This window comes from Xylocopa sonorina, chromosome 13 (assembly GCF_050948175.1).
Source record: "Xylocopa sonorina isolate GNS202 chromosome 13, iyXylSono1_principal, whole genome shotgun sequence".
Taxonomy (NCBI): domain Eukaryota; kingdom Metazoa; phylum Arthropoda; class Insecta; order Hymenoptera; family Apidae; genus Xylocopa; species Xylocopa sonorina.
The window spans coordinates 7082246-7102163 of NC_135205.1; the positions used below are offsets into that span (position 1 = coordinate 7082246).

The window sequence follows — 19918 nt, forward strand, 5'->3', positions numbered from 1 at the left end:
TTCGCCTACTGGTAAATAACGTTAACCAAAATAATAATTGGACAAGAATTTGACGAAACCAACCAACCGAGATATCTTATCGTACGATAGAACGATTGTAACAAATGCTTAGATAAACCAGCACTCGGTTGATTTACACTTCCATAAAATACATAGCTAATCGTTTCCCTCTCTTTTTTTTCCTTTCCTTTTGAATTTATCTACTAAAAACTTATATGCATCGGGCAACATAAATTTACCTAAGTGTTTCCAGCTTATCTATCGAGTTACTTCATTTTCTATACCGTACAGTTCACATTGAGCATAGATACGCGCGCTGTACACGTAGCGAATTAATGTTCGCTGCGAACGATATTATTCTTACCTTTTAAACGATAACACGCGCGGTAAGAATAGTACGTTTCGCGAATAGAAAGCATACAAATTGAATAGAGCGTTGCAACAATTATTGTAGAACCGACGCAAAGTTCAATCGGAACGTTCGAATGCATCTGGAAGAGATATCGTCTCGAAGCATTCAACACCTGTCACATAGAGAATCTTGAACGGATCCAGTCTCCGTCGAATTAATTGCCACTTTCTTTCGTCTCCTCCTTTTCAAAACAAACACCCTATTCATTAACCTGAGGAACGCTTGGCAAACTTCTCGTTGCACAACCAGGCAAGCGTTTCGGTAAACCAGCGATGCTCACATTTTTACGTGCGCGCAAGAAGGAACGTAAAAGGAGATAAAAAAGAAAGAAACAAAGGATCGTTGATTAAGATAAGTTCACGGTAAATTCATCGATAAACGGGCGAGCAATCGTTCAAGTTGCCCGGTGATTCGTTACGTCGAACTTTCCCCTGCGTTCTCGGTGGGCATAATGCGGCCAGGCAGAAAATATGCAACGGGAACGTGTTCAGCAGATAATGCGAGATTAGAATTTTACCCGCGGCACTCGGTGCACGGTTAAAGGCCACTTTCCACTGACGTTTTCGTTAAAGGTACGCTCTCGTGCTCGCTATAAATCGTGTTCTGCGACGTTACGCTCGGAACAGCCACCGAGGCGGCCGCGGAAACAAATCGTATAAATTATCGAGGCAATTAGCGTTCGGATCTGGTTAGACGAGTGGAACCGCGGTTGTAATTCGTTTCAGGCCGTTACAGGTATTTATTGTTGAACGCGGATGATCGTTCCGATACTTTTGAACGGATCTGTACCTTTCACAAGAGTGTATGCATGCGCAGAGGTACATACGTGATCGGGTTCCTCGGGGTCCACTCTTCGTCCCATTTCCCCGTTATCTCGTTATATCGCGCAGAGGTCGGAGGAGAATAGGAAGAAGAAGTGGAACTGGAAGGAGCGAGGATCCCCGCGGAGCGGTCGTCTCTTCACGTGGCAATGACAGGACTGAGTTGGCCAAGGTTGTGCCAAGGCAGGAGAAGGCGGGCGAGCCGCGTATAAAATCTATCCGTGCTCGCGGGAAAACGTCCTGGCACCGTGCCAGTGGAACAGGCATAGATGTTACTCGTTCCGCGGTGGTAGGCTCGAAGCAGGAAGAAAGGGAACCGCGCGACCGGCTAATAAAAGACGGGAGTAACGTAATTCCACCCGCGCTCCAATAATAGCCAGGCCTTTTAACTTAACCAGCCTCCCGCCGTTGCCGCGCTCGCTATCCCCTCGACGTATTTTCATCGGCGATGATTTACGAGGACGCGCGAGTACTCGCAACAAACTACGAGATCGCGCTAGTTGCCTGAAAAGTTGATCCGCCGATGATGAATCATAGCAGCAGCAGCAGCAGCAGCAGCAGCACCGCCGCGAAGGGTTAAACCCCGTAACCACCGTTCATCCTGACGATTAGTAGAATGCGTTACACTTATGCACCGCGAGCTATTTATGGGCCGCTGAACCGGCTCGAAGAGAATGTCCTTTTCCCTCTGAATCGCGAAAGCGTCGCGGATGTCTCTCTACCGGCAGAGAATGCAGATCACAGGGGAACGGTCCGCGCTTACTCCGCTTGGAATTCAACATTTTTACTCGTTCCTACACGCGGATTCTCCTACCCGTTTCTTCCTTACCCATATGACGTAGCTTCGCGCATAATTCTATCGCTTAACTATGCTCGAATTACCTCGAGCTATTGCTCGGGATAATAACATACGAGCATACGATTAGTAGAGCTAGACACGAACGATAGGATACCGCTACGGGATCCCACCTAAATTCGGATCAAAGCTACCGATAGACCTACCGTGCGACGTATACGTAGTAGAAGACAAAACGAAATGAAACGCCATAAAAAATTTACAAGGTACGATGGTCTCGTAAAAATACTCGTTTTATGGATCGCGCTGTAACCTCGTTCGAAGATAACTGCTCTCGCGTCTGTTTCGCGCTTCTAATAGCCGGGAAATTCGGAGCGTTGAATTAGTTATCGAGCAGAGGCACGAAAATAACGATCGATCGGTCGATTCGAACTTATCCGAGTCAAGTGAAAAGAGAGCAACTCGAAGAAAGACATCCAACAGATGCCCGAGGAACGACGATGGGTTACAATGTTAACGCGCCTCGTGCCTTATTCCATACGACCGACCAACCGTTCCGTATGGTCACGATAGACCCATAAACAAACGCGTGGGCAGACGTTCGGTACAACACCTGTTCATATTTAGTCTTATTTAGTTTAGTGTTTCACCTGGCACACTATCTCTTTGCTCGTCCCACTATTCTCTATCGGTCGAGACGGCGAGTTAGAACAGGCACACCGCGGAGCCAGCGTTGTAAGCACAAGTGTTTAGCGTACAGTCGAACGAGCTGGCGGGCACCAAACCAAAAAAAAAAAAAAAAAAAAAAGCCCGCCCTTATTCAGAGAGAGCCGCGTGGGTGAAAATCTATTGTTCCGCCAGGCAACCGGTTACCGACATTAAAATTAACCCTTTAACTCCTCCCTTCTGGCTTTCAGCCGCGCGGTTAGAACAATTCGGACGATTCGAATGGTAAATTGCTACGCGAGCTGCGAATGCAACAGTTGTGCCGTGTAACGATCGATGCGCGATTATATTACTCGCACGGACGACGTACAAAGATAACTGATGAGAAGCGATCTATCACGCGTCGATATCATCGATACGCAAATAAAATCGGCAATTCCGAGCCACACGTGGCCGCAATTACACGTGTCTGTCCAACTTGGCCGTGAAATTCAATGAAGGTGTTTTATAGTCAATTAATGGCTGCGGGAAAATTGTTCGGAAAATACAATGTACAAGTATTTACGTGCAGCTTTTGCGCGCGAAGATGGATTATTGTTGATTCGCGTCACACGCGAACCACTCGTCCACCTCGACGTTTCGCAGACCGATCAACGAATTAAAATATATTTTTCCTTTTTCTTTTCCCTTTTCTCTTTTTCTTTCTCCCCCTTTGAAATCGCGCAATCATCTTCCAAAAGAATCGAAGTATCATCGAAGAATATTTCGACGATGAGGGTTTCACTCTTTTAAACGAGCCAAAAAATGAGTCACCACTAGTTTCAACCGCAGACAAATGTTTCGCACTCTCGTTTCTAACAACATTGGGAACAGCGTTTGATAAAATTAACATTATGGTTATTCGTAAAGTGCTGGCACAGTTCAAGTGTATTTCCATTACAATGAAACGAACGAATGTTTAATCTAGTGACCCAAGAATTCTATTATCCTAAGGTTAAGTAATAGATTCTACACGCACACCGTGTTATCTTAATCGTTCGGTTCGATAGAAAATTCTGATCGACGCAAATGATACCTGGCGAAAAGAAAGTCGCAGCAATTTCGTTTCGATTATTAATTAACTTCAGCTCGCGTTAAGTGCCGACTAGATTTAACATTCGAATAGGCATTTTAATGGACGCGCATTTATGAATCGAAATACGATTTACGTTGAAAGCCGAGTGAAAAAATATCGCGTTATATTTATTCTGCACACTCAACCGCAACCGCAACGTGATATTCGGCAGATCGAAGTTACTCGGCGACGAGGAACGTTAAGAAACACGAAAACAGCAGTTTTCTGAGTACAAATACCGAATACTGACGGAATTATTGGGACGAGAAAGTAATTGCGAAAGAGTAAATTCTATCTTTCGTATAAACGATAAAACGCGGTGGACGCGTATTATAATCGAGAGGCGAAACGCGAACACGGACGGATAAAATTGACACGACGGATATTCGATCGGGTATCGGTCAAACGAGGACAGGAAACGCGAAAGAAATTGAAACGTTCGGGGTTAATGATTGGTCGGTCGAGTCGCGGCTAACACCGAACCGGAGAACCCGTAAACCGTTTGTTAACATTCCTTTTCCTGAATGTTCGCGGAGTCAAGGCCGGTACCTTAACTGTAAAACCGGCTCCGAAGGAGATGCAACTTGACTCGACGAAGGGAGAACCAGCGTTTAAGTCAACCGAGTCATAAGTATCAATTTCGGGGTCGAAAGAATCGCATTCGGCATTCCTCGAGAAGGAATAACCGAGCGACTCGTGTAATTGATAACTCAGTTTTTATCGTCCACATTCTTTTTATTCCCACCGAATCCCGCCAATATTTCTACGTTATTGCCGCAATAATTATCGCCGCATAGACGACTTTTAACAGCTAACGGACGTACTTTGCGCGACGCGCTTAGAACCTTGCCAGATGAACGGGGGAAGGGAACGAAAAAGGAAGATCGAACGAAACTCTAATGAGACGAGCCGCGCATTGTTCGAACGATACATTCTTTCACGCGTCGGAATGCGAAATGAGCAGCGTTATCGGCGAACAGACAGCTATTCCCGACTATCGACTGGCAGAAGAAACGCGATTGCAATTGCAAACCACCAGCCCGGCTAGTAGAAACATAAATAACCCTAATAAAATCCCCTGCAATATATTGCGAGCAATGAAAACCAGTTGATTATGAAAATTATGCTTCCCCTTTTTATCTTCCTCTTTCAGGGAACCAACCGTGACGTTATAGCAGCTTGATATCGCGAATTAATTATCGCGCTAGCTGTTAGCGCGAGGACCTCGAGGGTGTCTTGCTTCGATGTTTTTGCGCTGACCCTGACAACGCCACGGTCTATGGCAACCTTATTAAATCAAGAAAAAAAAAAAGAAAAAAAAATGAAGAAAACGCCTCTTTTCGATCGAAACGTCTCGTTCTTATCTAGCGCATTTTGTTTCCGAGTTTAATTAACGGGCGAGAATCACATAAATTACATTCCGATCCCTTTTCTTTCTTTCGCGTAAGTGATTCTTATGTTTTTTCACCCGATGAACAGATTGCGCGAAATCCACATTATTCCTATGGAGCACGGTAATTGCAAATGAATCGCGTTGCCTTGTGAAATTGACTGGCGAGGCATGATTCGATGCCGTCGTCGTCGCGTTACTCTTATCTCCCGTATCGGAGCAGAGAAATTAAAATACAACGCAAATACTAGTACATCCAAGCAAAAAACTATGTATGTAACTTAAAAAAAATAAAATGTCATATAAATTATAGACTGTGGTTTTACATAACACACACACCGCGACTACCGATGAGAACGCAAATTGCACACTTACTTCGCAAAATTGCGATACTTGACTCCCGCACGAGCGATATTTCTATATTTTCTGATATTCCGTTCCTAAAGATAGACGAAAAGCGTCGCAAAGAAACGGTCGAGCGTAGCCGGTCGCGTATTATCCGATGATGAGATAATAACGCGAACAGGGTACTACCGCGCGGTGTCGCGATGTTACGTAGGACAATCTCGATTGCGCGATCGTTACCGCGTGTTGCCGGTCGATTAAAAGTGATTGCAAAATATTGCGCCAAGTGGCGCTTACACGAGCAACGACAAGAAAGTTACGGACACGACGAATAGCCGCGAACTTGAATAATTTTTGCGCAACACGCTGCAACCGGAGCGTGCAGAAAAAAAAAGCAGCCAGAGATTTAACGAACAACCGTGAAACCGAACGATGGTGTACCGATAAATTCGCGGCAGGAGATAATCGGCGGGTAAAAATGTAAGCGTGCGACTGGAGACAGGGGAAAAAGTAAACCCTCGAGCTTGGAGGGAACGGCGGGCCTTTACGAGAAGCGCGAAGGGAAGTTAGCTCCAGGCTAATTCCTGTTCTCGGGCTTATGATCGCATCGCGGCGCGGCCTGGTGAGTGCTTAATGTCGTCTAGACCGGATGGACAGCGAGTACATTCGTCAAGTGGAATCGCCTATTACTTTCCCCGGAATCGGTATGCGTTTAGGAGGAAACTGGCTCCAGGACAACGGTCTATCGAGAAAAAGAAAGAGAGGAGAAAGGTGGAGAGGACACGGAAAGGTTTCGCGTAGGGTAGGGGAAAAGCTTGGCAAAGATTCAAACAGTGATTGCAAGGGCCTGTCTCAGCGGAGCGCGTCCGGAATATTTCTCCTTACTTTCCTCTGTGTCTGGACCTTTCTTCGTCTCCCTTTTTCACGATGCCTCCGAGAGTACTCACGCTCGTATCGACGGATATACGGTGAAATATTCGGTGACGATTTATATCGGCGAAAAAAACCGCGAACACGGCGATATTCTCTTATATTAGGAGGTCCCGGGTGGAATCGTAAAAAGTCGCGAGCGTGGCAGGACTTCGATGCTATCGGCTAGCAACTTTCAATCGGAGCCCTACGTGTTTACAAATGCCCAGAGCAGCGCGATCAAATTTTCTCTATAAATATCGCACAGGAGCTGCCGACGTAACTCGATCGATCCGCAGATCTGTCCCCGTGAAATTCTACCAGATATCTCGGAAGGGAAGAGAGCCGTCTGATAAATTCAGCCAACCAATTGCTACGTGAAACAGAATTTATAGAGCCAAGTCGGCGGTTATCAGTTTCGTAAAGTGCGAAATAATGCGCGGTAAAGATATCTCGCGTTTGTCAGAGGAAACCTCGAAATAAATAGAACCACCGCAGCCGCGACACGTCCAACGATAGCGAGTCGAGAGGGTATGCGTGCACGCAGGCCTATGCGCGACTCCTTTTCGTCCTTTCTTCTCTTCCCTCTTCTACCGTCCTCGTTCGCTCGAGCGTTCACGGGGAATTAACGACGCGACGAGTGCACAATCGTCGAAAATATAATCGAAAGTTAACGAATAAACGAATTTAAGGATCGCTATGGGACGGTCTGCGGTGTGCGGGCAAATGTAGGAAGCGGTCGAAAGGCAGGAACAGAGAGGAGACAAGCCGGTTGTGCGACGACGCGACGCGAGGGACCACGAGGAGAAGAGAAAGGAAAAGAGCGAGAACGACGGGTAAACTGGGAAAGAAGCGTGAAAGGATCGCTGGGCGTGTCCAGACAGATCGAATCGAAAACCCGCTGCTTTATTAAGGCGGCGGGGTCAATGCTGGAATACGGGCCGCGATAAAGACAGTGCAATTCTCTTTACTACTCGGACTAAAGCCCGTATTACTCGAGCGGAACTTACACGCGCCGGTCCGTGACATTTCTTCCATTAACGATCCGGAGTTTCGACAAATATAGGCACGAATCTTTATGCCCACGGAACAGACGTGCATTCTTCAACTTTTAGAACCGTTTTTATGGTACATCGGCTCGCAAAACATCTTCCCCGGCGCATCACTTTTCCGGGTTCGGGAACGTAAGACATAAGTTTCTATCATTTACAGCAATCTTTACGCTTCTCGTAAACCCCGTGCCGCTTTTAAATAATCAACCCCGGGCAATCGTAAAACAGCGTACCGTAATTCAAACAAATATGACTGTTAAAAACAACAAACAGCCTTTAGGAACCGGCTATCCGGCGTGGTTAACGCTCGCGAACGCGGCCTCGCACGTTTCGCGTAAAATTGATGAAACGCCCCGTTTCCGGAAGAGCGCACCCGTCAGGCGCCAGGAAGTCGTGACACGGCACTGTCGCTCCACGTGGCTCACGTACGAACCGTTCATGACACGTGTATGTAAGTACGTGGACGCTACCACGCAGCAACGCAAACACACACACACGCTCTCTTTTTATTTTCTCTTTCCGTTCTCTTTTTCCGACAATCAACAAAACTGACGAACAAAAAGGCGACAGTCTCGTTTGCTGTAAAAATTAACTTCAAGAGTCGATAACGGAGGAAGGGGAATAATAACGCGGTAATGTGCAATAGAGGTGGTAGGATGTCTCTGACCAAAACTGTTACACACTCTTCCTCGACCGAAAAGGAAGAACGCCGAGCACGTTTTCTTATTGTATCCGATACTTTTTACCGGATACGATTTATTTGGTATGACAACAACGCGACACGATATGTGTCGGGCTTCATTATTCGGTCTACCCTTAAGAATCACGATTAAAAGTGTGTCATACGCGGGGAAAATTCGACGACGTATCATCGTGCTATGAAACAGATAACATTATCTCCGACGATTACGATTTAAATGTCCATTAGATATCGCTATCAATTACGCGATAATTCTAATATATCGAACACATCTTCCCAAATGTAAAGATTGTAATAATCTTTTCTAAACGTTTGTAACCTTTAATTAAAAGGCACCGCCAGGTTTTAACAGCAGCGCTTAAGCTCGTTTCAAAGGTGGAAAACGCTTCTCGAGGCAAAGACTCGACCCTACGTTGAAACGCAAATCGTTTGCGTATCGTGTAAACGTTGTAAAAAAAGTCCCTACCGTTTTATCTCTCGCGAAAGAGATCCTTTGCCTCTTTAGCCTCCGTACCGAAGTACTTAACGGCGAGTTCTAATGAATTTTTCATCCCCTTTGTGCGGCCCTCTTTGGGTAAAGTTTGCTCTGGAAATGGCTCTTAACCCCGTTGCGGCCTTTCCAGCTTTTACGTTTCATAAAATAAATAAATGTGGAAAGAGTACGAAGTAACGCGCGAGCGTTCATCTCAGCTTTGTTATCTACCCAAATGTTTTAACTACAACCACCCTACCCCCTATGCAAATATGTAGAAGAGGAGCAATGTTGTCGCGCGCGATACCTTTGCATATGCATCGCCAGCAACGAATCCCACCTTTCCTTTTCTAGATGCGGGTCGTTTCTGAAAGGTCGAGAAATCCTCGAAAACGGCAATTAAACAAATAATCCTGGCCGGCTGCAAAGGATCGGACAGAAGCCCGGCAGGGAAGGGAGGGAAAACTCGACACCTGGTCCTTGATGCAAACCTACCTAGCTCGCCTAGCCTTCTATAGAAATGCCCGCGTCTTTTCACCGAAGGAAAACGAAACATTTCCGTGGGCCCTTCTCAAAGAAAAGGTTTAACAGCGGCAGCTGCCGCCGCTGGCCATATTGTGAAAGCGTAACAGTTGTCCACCAATGTACCTGCCCTGCCTTAATTGGCCATTGTTGATCGGCATCGGAGGTGTCGTGGCAAACGCTCGACCATCGCGATAACTTCACCCGAGATTCTTCTCCTTTTTCGTTAATTTCAATAATCTACTCGAATTATCTCTGGCACAGAGAGAGAGAAAGAGAGAGAGAGAGAGAGGTGAAAGCGGTGTATCAAACGAACGATTCATCATCGTAGGGAGTGTCAGCTCTATCGATCATTTTCAACGTGGATCAATTATCTTTTTTAAAACATTAAACTACCTTTACATCACACGCGACGCGGCCTGTACGCACTCTGGTTGGTTTTCTCCTACGTAGTGGTCGTTACCCAATGAGCAAACGGTACCGAAAACCGCAGCTCTCGAACCGAACTCTCCCAGCCGAATTCGAAAGTCAATTTTACGGGCGACAGTACCTTTTGCATAATACGTGCGTGCAGCCATCCCAAATTTCGCTTCGACCACGAAACGGGCGAAGACTTCATTCAAACATGCTACCATGGAACCAGAAGTAGCGTACGAAATGGATTGTCGTTATCATTAAACCAACAACTTATAAAAGGCTGACGAAAGTATTACAACGTACGTGTTAACAAGTGAATAGGACAGATTAGAACGGTGAACTATGTTTCACATCGGTGAAAAATAAGTAGAGAAGAAAAAAAGTATGATAACTCTATGCTCTTCTTAAAAATTCCCCGGGTCTTTTTACACTTAAATCACTCGTAACAACGATGGATTATCAGGCGCCATGGTTCGTTATCAGACAGCAAGAGTGTTTGAATCTACGGTCGTTAACCATTGATTACTGTGTCGGTTAACCATTTACTTTTATTTACGATACGAAGTTCAGCAAGAAACCGATTCGAGCGATATCGATCGGCCGATCGATCGATTGCTTGCCGCACGTGGATACGATAAGGATACGAAATCTGCTCGATCGAAATTGTGTCATTGAAACGATGATTACGCGATACGGTTTGCCGTGCAACTAAATTATCTGACAGTGACACTGGCACTTTATTGATTTATCGAATTATCTTCTTTGTACTTGATAATATACTACTACTACTACTACTACTACTAGTTAGCATTGAGACATAATAGCTCTTCTTTTAGTTCGTTCGACAAATACGCTGTACACCCAGAGATTTGATCGTTTGGACAGCAGATGTCGGGAAACTTGAACTCAGCCACGATCTTTAATTTATTAGCCAGGGACGAGACTCCTGGGTCGAGAAAATGAATAGACTCGAGTATCTTCCAACGTTCAGAGTCTCACGTATCTACCACGTATAGCCGTATTATACCACCCGTAATATTTCAGTCGACAGGATTTTAGTATTTTAATATATATTTCCCATTGTTAAATACGCCTAAGAAAATTTATATAATAGTAGTAATTTTGTTACAAGATTAAAGTTGAATTTGATAAACTGGTTTATCGAATAAATGCGGGAACAGAAGTTGTTTTAGTAACATTTAATCGATTTCTCGATAAATATGCAATTTTCGTAGTTTCATAAGCTCGACGTATCTACCTTTCGACAGAAATATTTGCTAAATATTTTGTGTCCTACGTAATAACGTTGGAATGTTAATTACGTAAATAAAAGTGAATGGAACGTAAATAAATTCAGCAGTGGCGATAAATGCAAAGAATAATTCCGGCACAGAAAAGAACGAACAATAAATATTGTATATAAATAAATACATCACTGTGTGCACTCGTTCTTATCTACGCTTAAACAAATATCTGCGTCAATAGATAAATAGCGCGATACTACAAAGTACTATCTCTCTAACCCTAGCCACGAAAGCACTCGTTACAGATTTCTAACACGATAAACTGTAACAAGTTTTTAGACGGTTATTTTACTCGAATGGACCGCGTACAGGTAGCTGGACACGGATTGCTCATCGATGGTTTATCGCGCAGATTTAACCCTTTCGGTAGCAAGCGCCACTGTACTGGCTTCCCTGCAAACCATGATCTGGCAACAAGCATCACTACAGTGGCTTCCCTCTAGTCTATAGAGAACGCTTTAGGACTGAACGCGACGATAATGGCTTCCCTGGTGACCATGCTCTGGGACCAACCGCTACATTTAGCGTACCTCCTTACGGGAGAATTACGGATTAAATCACTCACCGAATGATCTTTCTTCTGTTGTTACTATGAACCATCGTGGCCATCTCTGGATCGACTTTAGTCAGCTCCTCGTAGAGTTCGTCGTTACTCTTGGTAGTCGAACGATCCAATTCGACTTTGGCTTTTTTCGGATACGTCAGGCCTTCGATGTCTGCGTCGGACTCGGCCTTCGCGATGAGTATTTGCCAGAGGAGGGACTCGATGTAATAGTTGGTGCCACCGACGATGATCGGGAGCTTCTTCTTGGCCAGTAGATCGTCAATCTAATCGACGAAACGAGAATAGGAGTAGCGTTCGAGGGAGGCTAATAAGCTGAGAGGTAGACGAGAATCGAATATCGGTACTGGATAGAGGGACCGTGCCTAATAGTCAGTGTCATGGTCCACCTCGTGGTACCGTTCAGCTTCGTTCTAAAAGTGAGTTTTTACGAAGCCGTTCTTTTTCAATGCGATGTCTACAGGCGTTAGAAGCCAGTGCCTAAAATTAATCCGACTTCGAACGGCCACCACGAGAGTGGCTGTTACTATTAGTACAACCGAAAGCCAATTCCATCGTATCTGAAGCGTGTCAAACGCTCACGCGGAAACTACCCTCCCGTGAAATGTACATGTAACCCGACAGATCAGCAACGATCGGCTGCGTCGACAATTTTACGCACTGGTTATTAATTATTACGCGACGGCGATGGTATGGCGGCGATACTGCATTCCACGGACGGTTTTTCCTTTCCCGTTTCTGGTTTTCGCGCACTGATATCGCTCGACGGTCGTTTACTTTCCAACGAGCGTTCGCCGCTTGTAATACAACGAATTGCGAAATGCAGCTGGCTTTTTGTTAGAAGGAACGAACGCAAGAACGGATGTTGAAAGAAAGGAGATATTACAATCGGTAGGGCCATGTTCCTGAATTGCAACACCGTGAAACTAGGGTTCAAGGGGTCTACAATGTCCAACATGTGATGCGGCGCCATTGCCTTTTCCTGTTCTGTTACTTTCGCGGTGATGATATCCAGCCCTTTGTACACCTGTAAATGAACAGGAACATTCACATACCTTCGAAACGTCCGCAACGAATAAATTATATTAAATACTCTAAAGCAAGGAGTTGATTCGCTCGTCTCATCTGCGAATAGGCAGTTCGATCGAACCGAAACGTCGGAACAGCTGCGCGATCCTATTGACAGTGGAACGAAGTCGAAGATAAATGAAACGTAGAAAGCCAAATCAGGAAACGTCAAAGCCCGCATCCCGGCAGTTATCAGTGTCACCGAGCCAGTTTTCCGTCGGGTCATTTCATCCTTTCCTCTGATAACTGTCACTGTAGCACGACGATGTTAACTAAATGAAATCGCGGGAAGTGGTTAACGGGCGGATCTTTCTTATCTTCGACACACGTTCGACACACGTCTCTTTGCACAAGAAAGGAGGCAAAATCGAACCTTAGCGAACAAGTCCCCTCTCTCTCTCTCTCTCTTTCACACACACACACACTCTTATCTGTTAAAGATGTATCAAATGTTCGTTCAAACTCTTTTATTAGACTGTGAAAGAGTTAACGCCTACATTACAAGTCTAGACGAAAATAATCGTGCCCATTCCTTATCGTTTTCATCGTGTCGGACGTTTTCCAATCATTGACGCGAAAATTACGGTGCGACAAACTGCAGTTCATTAATTAACTGTGCAAATATAAATGGTCTGCGCAGCGTTAAATCGTGCGTGCACCTTTCGTGCCGCTAAAAACAGCTTTTCGCTCCTGAAATTAGGGGAACTAACAGCATTTTCGTTTCGTCTCGATGAAGATTGACCAACTCATTTGGCACACGAAACAACCCGTTTCACTCCTTTCCTTCTCTCTCCCCTTTCCCCAGAGAAATGCACACGAAAGTAACAAGAACGAAAGGTACTTCGACCAGCTTCTTTGCTTCGAGTACAAGCAAGATCCACCGACCAAATGAATAGTCTTCTTTTTTTCGAAGCAGTGCTACAGACTCTCTACCCGTTTGTTTTATCGGATCGGTAATATCGTTTGGCAAGAATTAATTTAATTAATCCATTAATAAAAGATTAACATAAAAGATAACATCGGTGGACGATGGAGCAACGCGTAATCGTAAAGTGACAACTCGTCAAACAGGAATTTCCGTCTTCCAGATTAATCGTAACATCTTTCTCCCGACTTCTTGAAACGTTCTCATACCCTTCCAGAGGGAACATTCTCCCGCGCCTGGCCTGAATATTGTCCCAGCGCAAAAATTTTGTATCTTATGTCCTCGATGTTCCGTTAAGTTACGCTATATCACTGCCCGAACAAACAGGTTTTCGATGTTACGGTTCGCGCCTGGGTAACTCGAATGACCAAGTTTTCAACCTTCATTAACCTTTTTTATCAACGTCTTATTGGATCGAGTTTCGATGTGAAATCCCTTAAGGGGACATTCGTTCGAAGGTGCACGAAAAATGGCCACTTCTTATGAATATCTTTCCATCACCGTTGAACGGTGTTTCGTATTCGAGAAAGAAGAAGAACCGATAGATGAATACAGAAGCAAATATTCCACTGCCGGAAGTTTGTTTGTACTTGGCCGGTGCTTCGGCAGAAAGCGTAATGATAAAGCAAACGGAAAAAGAAAGTAAAGAAGGCTGGGTAACACGTGGACGAAGCATCAGCACGGTTCAAGGAGAGAAATCGAGCAACGGCCGCTACCTTTTATTAACGAAATTAGGAACTATTACGTACTAACCGATGTCGCTGTATTCTCCACCGGTTGAATGGTTTCCTTGTTTTTTTTCTCTTTCTTTTTTATTCCTTTTTGTAACCTACGTAAAGTAATAAAAACAACAAATGTATAAAATTCTTCCAAAGCATCCAATAAATACAATACAATTTCAAAATCCAACGTTACTTCTTCGTTTAGACGAACGATGTGCAGTACCAAATTTGGGCTCGCGAGAATCATTAATGGTATTTCTAAATTAGCAACCAATTTAAGAGTTACAGGCTGTGTTTCTTAATATAGGCAGAATGTAGTAGGATATACTTGTCCAAACACACCACTCACGATCAGTATATTAACGATAACGCAAACATAGTAAAAAAGATGTTAAAACACAGCTAATTGCATTACACGGGGAGATTAATGAAGATGAATAAGCAACCTACTAACTAACTTCCAAATAATTATTAGAGAAATCCGACTCGCGAAGGAACATTGACCCTTTACGTAATCCTGATCGCGTTATCTTAAAATCGGGTGTACTTTATTCGAAAAAATCATCGACTCGTCGGCTTTCCCCGAGGAACCGAGAAACATCCTCGGACAACGATTCGAGTCGCCGTCGTCGTCTTAAAATGTTAACCGTAACCCATTTCCAGACGCCCAGACTGACCATCACCATACTGGTTCACCTCGCGTCTCGCCAGCTCTGAACCGTTCAGAAAACGTTCACTGACTTTTACATAACGCGACGGGAGGAAAAACCATCGAGTAATTTTCGAATCGCTGATATTGAATTTGAAACGCGATCACCACCCACGGTTATACAATAACTCTAATATACATAGAACGAACCGGTCTACCTGACAAGATTCTAGTGGAACACCGGAGGAGCAGCCCGGAAACGATCGGCCAATTAGAAGAGAAACGTAATGCATCCGCGATGGTGCAACCATCGCTCCAGTCGGAGGAGGAAGTTCGCGCGTCGCATGATTTATCGATATCGCCTCCGAGGCAAGAGAGACCTCCCAGCTGAACTGGGGCCGCAATCATCCGAGTAACCAGTGAACAACGCGGCAATTACGCTGAATGCGTAGTCGATCATTCGCCGATCGAATCCGTGCGTGCAACTTTGTAAAGGATATCAGCGGGAGTCCGCGATATAAAGCTGCTCCTCTTCTGGTTAAACGAGAAATGGGTTACATTTCTTTCGTCGACGGAAGGGAAAGAGATACCTTGACAGTTTTAAAACTCCGTAATACTGGCTCGATTATTATTCATGAGCACTACATCCGGATCGTGCATATTACATTCACTAATTTGCATTATCTTTCGAAGACACTCGCGTCAATGGAACTTAATGTAAATTTGATTCGAGGAGGAAAACTCGGTTGCTTAAAAATCAAATATTATACGGTACCAACGGCGTGTCCATGTTCTAACGTTTCCTCCGCGGTTCACGTGCGGTACGAGTTTAACGAGACTGGATTTTTAATAAAACTGCGATGCGAATTTTGTTGGTTAATATCGAATTAACGAGCAATTAAATCCCAGCCTAGTCCGTAGAAGGGCAGAGAGTTCGAGGTTCGAACGATTCTGATTGGCGGAATTTAAAATAAACCGAGTTCCCGTCAGATCGTTATGAAAGAGGCGGGGTTCCTTTATAAGGGTGCCGTGCCACTTGCCAAAGTTCGATCGTGAAGGGTCAATAAATCAGCAAAGGAAAGGGTCCACGTGGAATACTTAATCAGTAGAAAAGGCAGCTCCTCGCATAGCGGCACGTCGGTTTCTAACTTCAATTGCGCCGGCGTTAGAATTATTTAGGCGCGTTCAGTGGACGTGTCGTTCACGAAATATGTATTCGGAACATATCCGAAAGGATGTGCCAATGTGCTTCGCGGGGAAGGATGCCGCGATAACATTCGCGACTTCCTCGAACCTTGACTGGGTCAGACCCAACGACGCCGTTCGAATCCAGTGGAAATTTTAATATTCATCAAACACGCGACTAGCCGGAGCTACGTGTACCTTCAAAGACCCGCGCCGCTCCGATCGGTTAGATACCCTTTCTTGGCACCGACCAAACCCGAAACTTCGTTTCCAATTGAATGGAATTTTTATGAGAGACCTCTCCTTGCTCTCCTTCCGCCGTTCCGCCTCCTACTGTTACTCTCCCTCCAACCAACCAAAAATTATTATATACAGTGTAATACGTATGTGGTTTACGTTTACGTGCAACCGAGGGTAAATGTCGTCCGTGAGCGTGCACGCCAGCCTTTTAAGCGACATTCGTTGCGCGTTTAAACAAGCAAAGTGCACTCGAGGACCCGTTCCAGCTCCTTCTCGATGCGCCGTAGAAACTTTTCGAAGATGCGGCATTTCTTTGTCGGCGGATTTTTTCATTTTTTCCAGCCGACAGGCTCGACTCCGGCCGCGAGTCATTCCCCGGTTAGAAAGGGGCGAGCAACAACGATAATGAATCACACGGGTGAACGTACCGGCGCTTTTCTTTACGAGTTAAACCATCGCGCGTGTGCCAACGTATTAGCGAAATAATTGGCGATAAATTTCGAGAAATATCAGTCCCGGAGGTATGCGCCAATGTATAGAACGAACGGCGCTCGAAAGAAATTAACATTCGACGCGAGATCATTTTTACACGCTCCTCGATCGTAAAAACGCGCCCTCGTTTATGTTACGAGCGTGTTTATTTAATATCGTTTTATGAAAACGCTCGATCGAATGCTTCCTGCTCTTGATAGTCAAGATGGCGTCGAGACGCGGTTCGAGGTAAATCGGAGTCGGTAGAAAAGGGAGTTTTTCACTCTCTAATCGGAGATTAATCTCCGGGTATGACAACGAGAAACAGGTCCGGGTCTTGTAGGAAGCGGATCGAGACCCTTGAAGTATTCCGGCAGGGTCGTACGGGTTTAGGGTACCTGGACGAAAACTGGTCCAGGGAAGAGGAATGGCGCATACAAACGATCTCGTCTCCACTCTCTCCTCGAGGCGGTGCGGTACAATCGGCTGCCCTCCTCCTCTCTCGTTCCATCTTCGCTCGACCATTATCTCCGACCTCTTCCTTTCGCCGATCACCACCAGCCTCCTCCCTTTGCCAGCATCAACGGAATTAATCGTACAGCTACGTATCGGGCATTAGAGTTTCTCGCGTCATCCTCTTATCAAGTTTGAAAAAACCGGTCCTCGGTGGATCCACGCACCATCGCCTCCGTTCGTAAAAGTACATATTACCAGACTCGCAGGACAGTTTTCGTATACCTTTGATACTGCTTTCATTCAACGTCCCCTTCGTAGAACGGATTAATAAACTTCCAGATCACGCAATCGATCCAATATTTTGCAATATACCGATTACTCGATGACCCTGCCGTTTACGGCTAATACTCGGAGAAACCGATTAATATTCGTTGACGTCGATCGCTCGACCGATACGTTTCCACCGATTTCTATTAATTCCACTTACGATAAGGAGAATTAGCAGATACTGATCCGAAATGAGATCGAGGTAAATGAAATTCTTTTAATACAGACCGGCTAAACTGCTCTCTCGCTGCTACCGTGATATTGTTTCTTTCTAAAAATATACCGGAAAGACTTAATCAAGAAACAGATGTGTGCCGGGCTCTGACGCCAATTCAAATATCCAAAGACGATCGCGGGCCCTAGAGCGAGCCCAAGAGCACCGTAACGGCATGCTTGGCTCCAAAAATGGAAGATAACTATGCCTGATATCGTGCAGTTGCAACCGGCTGCGTAACAGTACACACGGTGCACGCAGACCGGCCATTAGCATCGCAAAATGTTGCTAATCATCGTAAACGTTAACCATACTAACTGCTGGATCGCTCCATCGACCTCGAACGTTCCGATGAGACGCGGTGCTTCCTTCTTCGTTTTCATAAGCTAGGGAATCGTTTGAATTAGACTTCATAGAACGTTACACGAGCTAGAAATATTTAAGAGCATCGTCAAACTTTGATTGTTCTCGCGATTCGGAATAAAAGTATGTTTCCATTGTTCCGCGAAACCGGCGGAACGTTAATAGTACCGGCGAAGCACCGAGATTCTGTGACGGGTAAGTTTAAAGGCCCTAAATTATCGAAGCCTCCAACTGTCAAAACTTTCAACTCGGCTAACTCTGCGCCTCCTAAACCTTGTATCTTACGATGTTCCATTATACGAAGAAGCACCCGGCAACTTCTCCATCTCGTTGTCGGGACCCCGTGCTCCTCGAGGAGCAAGAAATTTGAAAAGCAAATGACGCGATGCCAAACGAAGCTAGTCTTTCGAACCGCACCGGTTCCTGCCATTTTCGACGTAGATACTTGGAAGATCGATACGATCGAAGAGAAGAGAAGAGAAGAGATCGAAAGAAAGTCAATGATATAATGAAAAGCCAGCAGCCGGGAGGAGAGAAAGGAAAGAGTCTGGAGGAAGAAAGAAAAAAAGAGAGAAAGTCATGCGATGAACGAAAAACGAAACCTTCGCATACCACGCCGGCTCACGGAAGATTAAGATCATTTCTTGGTGAACGTGGCGCGGTGGACGAGCCACGGCGAGCTCATTCCAGCCAGCCAGTGTGAACCGAACGTAAAACGAAAGAGATACAAAGCAAACTTGTCCCAGACCCCTTCACGTGCCCGTTCCTGCCAACCTACCAAACGGCCCGGCCATTAGCATCACGGATTCCTACTAATTATCGTAAACGTTAAGTGGATCTACGATACGCATTCGGTACCGTAATGGGACCAGTTTCGCGATTTCATTCGCGATACGTCTGTCCAGCGACATGCTCCGCGCTCTCATCCCGTAACTCTGCCGGGATTTAACACCCGTACACGCGAAATTTTACCTTCGTTCGCCGACTCCGCTCCTCTGCGCGAATCTTTCTTTTTCCATAATCGTGAGAAACGCGAGAACCGAGAAACAAAGGTTTTTTTACGAATTTTTACGAACGCGATCATGAGAAAGAATTGAGAACGCTGGTGACCCCTGAGTAATGGTAACCTCCTTAATTGACTCATTTACTCGGTGTACACGATAGTACGGGAAATGTTGCAATATTCGTGGAACGTGTAGGAATATTAATCACGGTAGTATGCTGGTTTTAAGTGGGAGGGTAATGTTACTAGGAAATTGCTCGAGAATTACGTCTCTGAATCAGCCCGAAGAAGAAGTTTAACGCGCGCAACTAGCGCAGGGAGTACCAGTACGGGATTCGAAAGGTTCGCCATTCCAACCTTGGAGAACTGGAAACACGACCTTGATGTGGGAATTGCGCAACAGTTCCCCTGCGGGCTGAAGAGGTCATCGGGTAGGTACGATCGTCGATCACGAGCCATTCTAAATCCCATTCACGCGCGATCGATCGGTGCCCGACGCGTCGCTAGATCTCTCGCGAGTACCTGCCTCCTTATTCGTGGAATTCGCTTAGCGACGTTCCGATCTACCTTGCCGAGGTTTCTCTCTCGGTTTAACACCTGATTACCGCGTGTAATTAACCGGGACGTTATCTCCTGGCTCCGACGATACCTAACTTTCAACCGTGTTCCTCTGCGTTTATCTGCCCGACTATTTCCATCGATCTTGGAAAAAGTCCAATTAAAAAGATAACAAGACCCTCGAGAAACCACGGCTCGCGAGACACGTTCCTATCTTTATCGATGTCTCTATCGATGCGCTTCGATTTACTCCCG

The 19918-nt window shown here is 45.4% G+C and overlaps 1 protein-coding gene across 1 annotated transcript in view; it reads right to left on the reverse strand.

Annotated features, from left to right (window-relative positions):
- Positions 1-19918, reverse strand: part of LOC143430091 (tRNA dimethylallyltransferase) — a 53160-nt gene that overhangs the window by 26000 nt on the left and 7242 nt on the right. The window contains exons 2-3 of the mRNA XM_076906067.1: positions 12369-12509; positions 11486-11748 (exon numbers count right to left, since the gene is read on the reverse strand). Of these exons, the coding sequence (XP_076762182.1) occupies positions 11486-11748; positions 12369-12509 (404 nt within the window). The remainder of the gene's footprint in view (positions 1-11485; positions 11749-12368; positions 12510-19918) is intronic.